Raw genomic sequence first — 12,124 nt, forward strand, 5'->3', positions numbered from 1 at the left:
TGTCCCACGCAGGGTTCCTCCCCCGCCACCACAATCTGGAAGTCTTTTAATGCAGTTAAATTATCTTAAAAATTTTCCTTCTCTACTTTATACACAAATACAAGAAGAAATCAGGGGCCCTGCTGGTGTCTTATTCTAGCACTGGGATTGCGGGTCTTTGTCCCGTTTAACTGATCAGTGTTGGTGAGAAGCAGGTGAGAACCCTGCAGTGGGCAGCAGAGCCTGAGGCCAGTGGCTCCAAGCTGAGTCCAGTCTGGAGGCTGCAAAGGGAGGGACATGGGGCTCCCCTCCGGCTTCTCGGGCAGCCTGCCCTCCCTGCAGGGGCCTCCTCCATCTGCTCAGAAAAGTCACAGGAGTGTGGATTCTGAGAACCGGGACAGTGTCTTGGTTGTGGCATGCACAGGGTCGCTGCAGTCAGGCTGTAATTTCTGTGTATGGAGGAAATCTGGGAAGGCCAGGCTCAAAGAAAGAACAGTTTGGAGTGTCTCCTGGAGAAAGCATTTATGGATTGGACAATTTATTTAGGTCAGAACCTTAAACTTACACAAGATGAAAGTTTCCTGCTGGTGAAAATGAAGGACTTGGAGGGAGCGTTTTCACACTGGGAGGAGGGGTTAGAGGGGTATGTCATGCTTTATCCCAAATTCCCAACACCTGGGCCCTCTGTCCTGTTCCAGTGTGGCCTGGCCGGGTCTGGGCTCCCCTCCTGCTCTGAGGCAACCGGATCGCTGCAGCGGACACCTAGTCTGGCATTCCCTGCACACACTTGTTGGGCTCTCCAGGAAGAAGGAACAGGGACAGCCCCTTGAGCGAGTTAGACGCCAGTGCTCCTTCTAGCGATCTGGCTCAGCTAGGGCTGAAATCCAGATCTACGCTGACCAGGCTGGGAGGGAGCGGAGCCCCAGAAGCTGTGGGTAGAACCCGTCTGCCTGGCTCCGGACGTCCACGCTCCCATCGCTTCCCCTGTCACTCAGGCTCAAGGGGGCGGGGCCCGGAGCAATATCCAATCAGGGGCGCTGGGGCGGGGCCTGTGCACTGTCAGTTCAAACGGGTCGCGGGAAGGAGGCGGCGACCTTCAGCCTCTCTCCAGTCCTGAGTGGGTGACTCCCGCCGCGCTGGCGGTGCCGTGTTCGTCGCTCCGACAGGCCCCAGATTCCTCCGCCACGGCTTCTGTCGCGCACTAGTCGCGGGAGCCTAGAAAGGACCCCGGAACACCCAGAAGCCGGGAAATGGTGAGTGTCCTGGGTCCGACGTCCCGGGACTGTGGAGAGGGGCTGGTGGGAACCGGCCGAACCGGCTGTGGCGGGACCTGGGCCTCCCCGCGGTCCGCTCCCGAGTCTGCGGACCCGAGTCGCCGCGGGCGCAGCTCAGCCCTGGTTCCCTCCGGCCAGCGGGGTGGGGCTGGGCCGGCAGCCGGGCCCCCGGGCGTCCTGTCCGATCCCTGCGCAGCGACCTCGGCCACCTCTCTGGGCAGCTCCGCCTGCAGCCCTGCGTGTCCCCAGATGTGCGGTGGCGGCTGGAGGGTTGTCGGGGGAGGGTCCCGACTCCGTGTGTGGCGGTCGCGTGTGTGTAGGGGTCACGCGTGGGCGGGGCTGCGGCCCGTGGGGTCCCAAGTCCCTTTCTGCTGTTAAAAATTAAACTGGGGAACTTCTAAAAATCAAAGAGCGATTCGTGAATGAGAAACACCCAGTCATGGTTTGTGATTGGTTAACGGAAAAAAGCAACCTCTCTGAAATAATTTTAAAAAGTTTATTCTGGGCCAGGCGCGGTGGCTCACGCCTGTAATCCCAGCACTCTGGGAGGCCCAGGTGGGCGGATCCTTTGAGCTCAGGAGTTCGAGACCAGCCTGAGCAAGAGCGAGACCCCGTCTCTACTACAAATAGAAAGAAATCATATGGACAGCTAAAAATATATATAGAAAAAATTAGCCGGGCATGGTGGCGCATGCCTGTAGTCCCAGCTACTCGGGAGGCTGAGGCAGGAGGATCGCTGGAGCCCAGGAGTTTGAGGTTGCTGTGAGCTAGGCTGACGCCACGGCACTCGAGCCGGGGCAACAGAGCCAGACTCTGTCTCAAAAAAAAAAAAAAAAAAAAATTTATTCTGATCCCAATATGAATGAAACAAACCTAGCAAGCCTTGGGTAAGTGGTCCCCAGCCGTTGGGATTACAGTTTGGTTTCATACATTTCAAGAAAACAGGAATTGGACGTAAAATCCTAAATCAATACTTGTATACTTTGGTTTGGCCTCAAAAGGTGGGACATTTCTAAGGGCGCTGTGAGAGTTGGGGGGAAGAGGCTTAGAAATCAGGGTCAGTTTAGGGATCTTTACTTGGCAATTGGTTGAGCGGTGTTAACGTTTGTCTAAAAATTTAGAGTCACTGGGAAGGAATGCTTAAGATAAGGGGGTCTATTATCTGTCATGTGATACCTTCCAGCAAAAAGAGACCTGTTTAACTAGGTTCTATGGCCTGTAAGGCTGACTTAAGTCTTGCTTGCTTGGCCTTAAGTCTTGTTTATAACTTGGTATCTTATTGCCACACAAAGCCTGTGTTTTGTCAGTCTTGCGATCTCTATTTTAATGTTAAAGTTGGTTAGTTGTGTCTAAACTCGAGAAGAAAGGGGTATAAAAAGGCATGTCTGACCTCCCTTCCCATCAAGGATACAAACTCAATTTTAAGGTTTTTCTGGGGTTCCCTTGGCCAAGGGGTGGTCTGTTCAGTCCCTTGGAGGGTTTAGATTTATTTTTAGCTTACAGGTTGAAGGAAGGCTTTGATAACCTGCAGAAGGCGCCAACCCAGATTAAGTACTCCATTGGTGACAGTTATGTAGTCGCTTTATTTGGACTTGTGAAGCCGAAATAAGCAAAAGGATTAGAGTCCACTTTAAAAGAATTTATTCAGGCAAAAAGCTGGGAACAGGTATTCCAGAAAACACAGACTCCAGAGATATGGGCTCAGTGGTCCGAAGTTAAAAGTTAAGTTCTTGCTTCTATAGGCAAAAAACCAGGATTACAACATTTTGTATACAAGGCTGGTTTATGAAGTACAGGAGTTTAATTAGTTACAGATTGTCTTTTTTGCCTACAACTCATTTTTCTGGCTGCTCAGCCTCAGGCACTGCCTTGGAGTGAGCCACCCTGGGCTCCATTTGCGCGGTCAGGGTGGGTCCCAAGCTTGGGAATGTGCTGACCTGTGGGAGTGTGGGGTCCCTTGTGAACAGGGGTGATGCAGGCTGCCTGCCTGAGCTGCTTGATGGCCTCTTCCTAATTTTAATAAAGTTGAATTTGTCAATATTTTCTATTGGGGCCTACTTTACTTTCTTAGAGACAAAAACATTCCCTACTGTGAACTCATACAATTTGCTTGTAACTTCTGAAAGTGTTCTGCTTTTTTCTTACAGAGATGGTTTCCCTTTTGGTGATTTGGCCTTGTCTTGTCGTCTCTCTTAGGAGAGTTGCTATAACCTAACCTGTAGCTTTACCCTGACCGAGCTGCAGGGGATTTGGTTGTGCATATTTGCAATATGGCTTTCAGGAAGACTTCTTATCTTTAAATTTTTTTAGAGCTGGGATCTGGCTATATTGCTCAGGCTGGCCTTGAACTCCCAGCCTCATGAGCTCTCACCTCACCTTGCTGAGTAGCTGGGACAACAGGCCCACAACACCTGTAGTAGTTTTTCTTCATTTCAATGAAAAACAAGAGAAACCTGTTTGTGGATTTTATGGAATTTAATATAACACTAGATCTATCTCACAGAGGTTATCAGGGGCTATGCAGTCTCCTTTCTAAGGACATATGACAGCGTTCCCTTCATTGCATTGATGTCTTTCCACATATACTTCTTGCATTATAATCATTTTATATCCTTTCACTGCCCTTTTTGGGACTTTAAGAAAATTAATTTTAATAGAAATTACCTTAATAGGCTATGTTATCTTTTAAAAATGATTCAATATGTTACTAGTCATTCGAAATGCACTGAGATTTAATTTATGTATAGGGTTTGGATTCTAGAAACTTTCTAAAAACATTACATATGGAGAAAATGCATAAAACAATTGCACAATGAACAGAAATATTACTGGAACCAGGATTGTGAAAGATAATTTCCTCACTTTTCTTCTTAGTTTTACAAACTGTGTATACATGTCTATGTCAGTGTATTTTATTTTTGTGTGTTTTTTATGCAAATGATATGTGTGATATTGTATGTCAGTTTTGTTTTTTTTTTTCCTCAGTGATGCATCTTCCATAGAATGGTAGTTAATTCACTTTTTTATTGAATAGACCTTATTATTTAGAGCAGGGGGGGATTTGACCAAAAAAATTGAGCAGTTTCCACCTTGTCCTTCCCAGCTCGTAGTTTTCCCTATTTTTTTTTTTTTTTAACATCTTGACTTTCTGTAGTGAGATAGTTGATGAAGCAATATATTACATTTTTGATGATGGTGAGAATTCTTGAGCCAATACTACATTATTAACTAAAGCCAGTCTTTTACATTAGGGCTCACTCTTGGTGATCTATAATTCTGTGGGTTTTGACGAGTATGTGTGTCATGTATCCACCCCCAGGGTCTTATACGAAGACTTTCACTGCCCCAAATTCCCCTGTACTCCACCGAGTCATCACCCTCCTCTCCCTCTAATCCTCCACTCCTCCTTCCCTGGTTGACACTTGTTACTGCCTCTGGAGTTTTGCTTTTCTGTAAGTAGCCATTTCAGACTTGCTTCTTTCAGGTAACAATATATGTTTAAAGCTTCTCCGTGGCCTTATGGCTTAATAGCTCATTGCTCTTCATCCCTGAATAATATTCCACTGGGTGGGTGTGCCACAGTTTATCTAATCTCTTATGAATATTGACCTGGGTGTGGTGACTCCTACTTCTAGTCCCAGCTACTCAGGGAGGATTGCTTAAGGCCATGATTTTGAGGCCACTGCAAGTGATATATGGAGACACCCTGTCTCTTAATTAAAAAACAAACTGAAGAAAAAAGGCTTATCTTGATTGATTCTCGTTTTTGACAGTTATGGATAAGACTGCTAAAAGTAGTCATGTGAAGACTTTTGTGGGGACATCAGTTTTAAACTCATGTGGGACAATACCTAGGTGTGCGATTGCTGAATCATGTTAAGACCATGCACACCTTCCTAACAGCATGTCAGCCTGTCTTCCCAAGTCCCTGTAATGTTTTCCATTCACATCAACCGTCAATGAGAGTCCCTGTCGCTTCACATTTCCCCCAGCGTTGGGTGGGGTCAGTGTTTTAGATTTTAGCCACTCTACAAGGTATTTGGTGATACCTCATTATGATTTTCATTTGCTCTTTTCTAGTGACATGTGATGAAGAGCCTCCTGTTATATGTTTGTTTTCTGTATGTATGTCGTCTTCGCTGAGGTGTATTTCCAGAGCTTTTGCTTTCTTTTTAACTGGTTGGTTGTTTTCTTGAGTTTTAGGAGTTCTTTGTATATTTTCAGTAGTAGTCCTTTATCAGATAGATGTTTTGCAGATATTTTGTATCTTTCATTCTGTTAACAGTGTCTTTTGCAAAACAGTTTCAATTTGACTGAAGTCCAATTTATCCATTTTCTCATGCACAGATCTTGCTGTCGGTGTTGTGTGTGAAATCTTCTTTCTTGCCAAGTCCACGGTGGTCTTGATTTTCACCTGTTATCCTCTAGAAGTTTTGAAATTTGCATTTCCCATCTAGGTTAATGATCCATTTTTTTTAGTTTATCTAAAGAAAGTTAAGTCTATGCTTAATTCATTTCTTTACACATGTTAGTCAAGCTGTTCTGTTACCATTTGTTGAAAAGACTACACTATCTCCATTGAATCACCTTGGCTCCTTTGTGAATGATGAGATTACTATATGTGTGTGGGATTATTTCTGCATTATTTCTGTTCTACTGATCTATTTGTGCATTCTTTTCAAAATACCAGTGTCTTTACTGTAGCTTTATAGGAAGTCTTGTAGTCAGCCTGTTTTCTTAAGTGACCAGATTGGGTCTTTTGTGTTTCTCTGTCTCTGTTTATATATCTATATGTGCAGTGACAAAGCCTATTTGCCTATTAGGTGCCATATGTGTATGCCCTATAAGTCTGGAAGGTTTTTATTTTATTTTCTGGCCTGGTTGAACTAGTAGAAATTCCCTTCCCAATTTGAATAGAAGAAGTAAGAAGAGTCCTTGTCTTATGTCTCATCTTTGGAAGAAAGTGCTAGTCTTCCACCTTCAAGTGCGATGGTAACTTTACATTTTTATGCGTGCTTTATGATCGATTGAGGAAGTTCCCTTGTATTTCTTAGTTTCTTGAGTATTCCAGTCATGAAAGGCTGTTGAGATTTGTCACCTCCTTTAGCTCCTTTTCTACATCTATTAGGATGATCTTCTGTTTTGTTTGTTTTGCTGACAGAGTCTTGCCCTGTTGCCCAGGCTAAAGTGCAGTGGCATTAACATACCTCACTGCAGCCTCGAACTCCTGAGTCAAACGATCCTCCTGCCTACGCCTCCCGAGGAGCTGGAACTACAGGTGTGTACCACCACGCCCAGCTAATTTTTCTATTTTTTGTCTAGGCGGGGTCTCACTGTGTTGCTCAGGGTAGTCTCGAACTCCTAGCTTCAAGCAATCCTCTCACCTTGGCATCCAAAGTGCTGAGGAGGCTGACTCAGATTTGGTCAAGGAGGGAGTCCTTGAACCCCAGCCTAGTTCTTCCCGGGGCTGACAATAAATCCCTAAATTAATTTCTTTCTTTCTTTCTTTCTTTCTTTCTTTTTTTTTTTTGAGGCAGAGTCTGGCTCTGTTGCCCGGGCTAGAGTGCTGTGGCGTCAGCCTAGCTCACAGCAACCTCAAACTCTTGGGCTCAAGCAATCCTTCTGCCTCAGCTTCCCGAGTAGCTGGGACTACAGGCATGCACCACCATGCCCAGCCAATGTTTTTCTATATATGTTTTTAGTTGTTTGGCTAATTTCTTTCTATTTTTAGTAGAGATGCGGTCTCGCTCTTGCTCAGGCTGGTCTCGAACTCCTGAGCTCGAGCGATCCTCCCCCCTCGGCCTCCCAGAGTGCTAGGAATACAGGTGTGAGCCACTGCGCCCGGCCCCATACTCTACATTTTAACTGTATTGTGGCAGAGTGATCACTTGACCTCTGAATTTTCATTGATATAATGTGGCCATCAGTTTAAACGTGTACACAAGAACAGGCCATAATATGTAACTAGCAGGAGTCCTAGAAAACTTGGCATCACTTTGACCTTTCTCATAGTCAGCACATTTACATGCCGCACACCAATAAATACAAGAAGTTTCAAACAGAAGCCCAGAGAACACCAAATCAGACAAGTGCAAATGAACTGGGTTAAAGTCCAAAAACTATTCCCCTGACCAACAGGGTACCCCAAAAGAAATAAGAACAGAGAGTGGCTTATTCTGAGGAAAAACCCCAAATGGAAGGGAAGGGAGTTCCCAGTTGTATACATGGGAGCGACTTCCCTACAAATTCCAAATTGAGTCTGTCGGCTGCCAATTACCCTTTTCCTTTCACCAATAAAGCACTGCAGACAGCTGATTCTGTGAAAGGGGACGGAAAGGAGAATTACCCCAAGATGAAAAGATTCTTGGGAGCTGCTGGGACATCCGTGGGTTCCCATCCTGCAGGTCAGGCAGCCATGAGCAGCTGGTGCGGACAGGCGACTGTTCTCTGCTGCAGCCAGCTTCCCTGTCCCTTGTAAATCAGGTGGGCTACGACCATCCAAAACACACAGTCTCACTTTGTGGATCCAGAAATTTATAACCCAGTGCAGAATCAGCTGCTCATCACCTGAAAGCCAAACGTGAGAGAGGAGGGTTGGTGAAAGGAAAAGCACCTTTTATTCAAGAGCTGGCAACCTGGGAAGATGATGGACTATGTTGCAAAAGCCGGGTCAGGTTTCTCAGGCTGACTAGAGGGCTTATAAAGGGAACAGAGGCCTGGCAGGGGCTGGCTACGTGCAGGTCAGTATGTCTTGTTCTGGTGGTTAACGCAATAGAATTGAAGGTTAACTGCTCAGCATTTTGCTCCAGCGGGGAGGGGAGGAATCCCACAACGTTGGTTCTATACTTAGTTGCTCAAGGCCAGTTTCTGGACTTACTAAGCAAGCACACAATTAGGCTTTGTAAAAGAAAGAATTACTAGTTAGCATTAAGATGGAGCTACCCTTACTGTTACACTTTGAACAGTGTGATTGCTTCCAAGATAAGACATCCTTGATTTTTATTTTTTTGTAGTTGTCATGGGTGTTATTTATGTGTTCTTCTCATTAAGACCTTGCCAGAGACGTGATTTGTCAATATTTTCTGCACTTTCATGGCTTGCCTTTTTCCCTCTGTCCATACTATACTCTGATGCACAAACATTTTTCAACATTATTTATTTTGTTTTTTTTTCATGAGACTTAATATCACTCTGATGCCCAGGCTGGAGTGCAGTGGTTTTACCATAGCTCACTGCAGCCTTGAACTCTTAGGACTCAAGTGATTCTCCTGCCTCAGCCTCCCCAGTAGTGGGCAATACAGGTGTGCATCACCATGCCTGGATAATCTTAAGGCTGGGCCTGATGCAATTTTTACCTTCTCTCCATTTGGCTCTCAGCAATTCATCAATTAAAATTTAGGTTTTCTAACCTCGGTACTGTTTCCCACAAAAGGTTCTACTCATGGGATTCTGTCTCAGTTAAGTTATGACTCTTCTCAGTTGGGTAGGAGAGTCCCATCCAAAATACCAAGCAAGGTTTAACTTTGTAACAAGCATTTTTTTTCTTTTCTTTTCTTGTTTTTAAGTGTCTATGTCCTAATCTTGAGAAACTAGCATTTTCAAGAATACAGTCTCAGGATTGCTAATGCTAACATTTTTCTGCACGCTAATTAGTGAGACTTTGTTATAACATGTGCTGCAGATTCATTGTACAAAGAGGCATTAGGGGTGACCTGGGGAGCACATCTTTCTCCCTGGATTCACCAATAAGACATGATTTCCTGTTCACTGTTGCTCTACCCAGCAGTTATATACTAGCACCAGAATTGCAGTATGAGAGGACGCGGGTATAGAAAGAGATTAACAGTCTGAGAAAATCATGGAATAAATGCTTAGAGTCACCACCATCATGTAAACTTCTTACCAATAGAGTATATGTCCCCAATGCTGTCAGTCTCCACTATCTTCTACACATATGGGATGTTTCAGGACTCAGTGGCCTTTGAGGATGTGGCTGTCAACTTCACCCTGGAGGAGTGGGCTTTGCTGGATCCTTCCCAGAAGAATCTGTACAGAGATGTAATGCAGGAAACCTTGAAGAACCTGGCCTCTGTAGGTAAGGGTGATGATACTCCTTCACTCAGTGAATTAGAGAACAAGAGTTTCTTGTTTATCAATGCTGTTTTGTGATTTGGAATATGGACATGAAATACTTTGAATAAATCAGGCATTGTTGCAGTGTACCATGAACATAAAATCTAATAATTTTTTCATAATTTTATAATAATTCATGACTTTTTTTCTGGGTCTGCAATTTAGGGACAAAATGGAAAGACCAGAACATTGAAGATCAGTACAAAAATCCCAGGAGAAATCTAAGGTAATTTGCACTCACAGGACAAAGCAATGTCTTTAAAGAAAATTTTAGAATATCAGAAAATGTTAAAAACATGCACACAAAACAAATAATCCCAGGGTCAAATTATTCTATTCTCAGAAAATTTTCTCTAAAAATGCATACTTAAATGTGACAAAGATGTTTAATGTCTGAATTTATGTGATAATACTATGCAACCCCATATGATTATTATTTTTTGATAATAAGTATGGCTAGGCCATCTTGCAGAGCTTATTGTCCATTCATGTTCAGATAATCCAGAAAGAGAAGAAAGCCTATGCTGTCCTTGATAATGTTAAAAATGCAAGTGCCACTTATTAACAAATGCAAAATCGTTTATAAATAAACCAGTAATAATGTGCTTCTCATTCTGTACAGAAGTCTTATGGGAGAGAGACGCATTGAAAGTCAACCAAGCAGTCAGTATGGAGAAAGCTTTGGCCAGGTTCCAGATCATATCCCAAACAAGAAAACTCCCGGAGTAAAACCTTGTGAAAAGAGTGTGTGTGGAGAAGTCTCCACTGGTCATTCATCTTTGAATACGCACATCAGAGCTGACACTGGACACAAACCGTATGAGTATCAGAAATACAGGAAAAAGCCATACATACATAAGCAACGTGAGAAAGCCTTCAGTTATCGCTACTCCTTTCGAACACGTGAAGGGCCTCCCACTGGAGAGAAACCCTATGATTGTAAGGAATGTGGACAAACCTTCGTTTCTCTCATAGACTTTCGAAGACACATGGTAAAGCATAGTGGAGACGGACCTCATAAATGTAAGTTTTGTGGAAAACACTTTGCTTCTCTCAGTTTATATCTTATACATGAAATAATTCACACTGGAGAGAAACCATATAAATGTAAACAATGTGGTAAAGCTTTCGGTTGGTACAGTTCTGTTCGAGCACATGAAAGAACTCACACTGGAGAGAAGCCCTATCAGTGTAAGCAATGTGGGAAAGAATTCATTCATTACAGTTCCTTTCATAGACATGAAAGGATTCACACAGGACAGAAGCCGTACGGATGTAAGGAATGTAGGAAAGCCTTCAACTGCCCTAGTTCCCTTCGCAGTCATGAAATGACTCACACTGGAGAAAAACCCTATGAATGTAAGGAATGTGGGAAAGCATTTACTCATCGTGTAAGCTTTGAATGTCACATGAGAATACACACTGGAGATAGACCATATAAGTGTCAGCTATGTGGGAAAGCCTTTTATTCTCTACGATCATTACAAAAGCATGACAGAACTCACACTGGAGAGAAACCCTATGAATGCAAGCAATGTGGGAAAGCCTTCAGTTGTTCCACTTCCTTTCGGATACATGAAAGGACGCACACTGGAGAGAAACCCTATGAATGTCAGCAATGTGGGAAAGCCTTCCATTATGTCAGTTCCTTTCGTAGACATGAAAGGGCTCACACTGAAGGGAAACCCTATAAATGTAAGTATTGTGATAAAGCCTTTACATCTTCAACGAACTTTCGAATACATGAAATAATTCACACTGGAGAGAAACCCTATGAATGTAAGGAATGTGGAAAAACCTTCATTCGTTCCAGTTCCTGTCAAAAACATGAAAGAACTCATACTATTAATATATGAGAAAATCCAGTAAGGAATTAGGAAAACATTCAGTTGTCCCAGTTCCTTTTTTTTTTTTTTGGAGACAGAGTCTTGCTCTGTTGCCCTGGGTAGAGTGGTGCAGTGTGTCACTCACAGCTCACTGCAGCCTCAAATCCAAGGCTCAAGCAATCCTCTTGCCTCAGCCTCCCAAGTATCTGGGACTATCGGAGTGTACCATGACACCTGGCTAATTTTTCTATTTTTTGTAGAGATGGGGTCCCATTCTTGCTCAAGCTGGTCTCAAACTCCTGAGCTCAAGCAATCCTCCCACCTTGGCCTCCCAGAGTGCTAGGATTACAGGCGTGAGCCACTGTACCCGGCTGTCCCAGTTCCTTTCAAGCACAGCAGAAAAGAGTAGAGAAAGACCTCATGACATAGTTTACTTTTCAGTTGGGGAAAAGAGATGATCTGTGATAGGACAATAAAAGCTAGAGTTGGAGTTGAATGATTGATTCCATGATGCAATTCAATAATACATGAGGAAGGCATTAATCACATTTTAGTCACCATACTGGGTGACAGCCAGGTTAATATGGGTTGTGTGGACGCTTGCAGCCCAGTTTCTTGATTCCTTGCCTTGGCAATCGAGAGTATCTCAAAATCACTTGACTTTTATTTGCTCAGAGGTGTAGGTTTCCAGAGATGTTCCCAGAAACCTCACATTAAAGACTTATATGTGGTAAAAAAAATGAAATTGAGCTGAAATGAACAAAGGAAAAAAATTGTTTTAAGACTAACAAATGAATCTGCAGTTTGGTTTTCCTTCAGGTATATTAATGTCTTTGCCAGCAAGCTAATTTAGACTGTCACAGCTGTGAATATTCTCTCATGCCTTACTCCCCTACTCAATAGATTGAATTT

The 12,124-nt window shown here is 43.7% G+C and overlaps 1 protein-coding gene across 3 annotated transcripts; it reads left to right on the forward strand.

Moving 5' to 3' along the window:
* Positions 1-9,082: 9,082 nt before the first annotated feature.
* On the forward strand, positions 9,083-11,245 carry LOC138400383 (zinc finger protein 491-like). 3 transcript variants are annotated; one of them, XM_069495381.1, is made up of 4 exons: positions 9,083-9,348; positions 9,552-9,612; positions 10,009-10,775; positions 10,848-11,245. In XM_069495381.1, the coding sequence occupies exons 1-4, from the start codon at positions 9,168-9,170 to the stop codon at positions 11,240-11,242; spliced, it is 1,404 nt and encodes a 467-aa protein (XP_069351482.1). In that variant the 5' UTR covers positions 9,083-9,167; the 3' UTR covers positions 11,243-11,245. The 3 variants fall into 3 exon arrangements, with proteins under 3 accessions (XP_069351482.1, XP_069351481.1, XP_069351483.1); XM_069495380.1 differs by having other exon boundaries at positions 10,009-11,245; XM_069495382.1 differs by lacking the exon at positions 9,552-9,612 and having other exon boundaries at positions 9,308-9,348; positions 10,009-11,245.
* Positions 11,246-12,124: the final 879 nt, after the last annotated feature.

Source organism: Eulemur rufifrons, chromosome 2 (genome assembly GCF_041146395.1).
Source record: "Eulemur rufifrons isolate Redbay chromosome 2, OSU_ERuf_1, whole genome shotgun sequence".
Taxonomy (NCBI): Eukaryota; Metazoa; Chordata; class Mammalia; order Primates; family Lemuridae; genus Eulemur; species Eulemur rufifrons.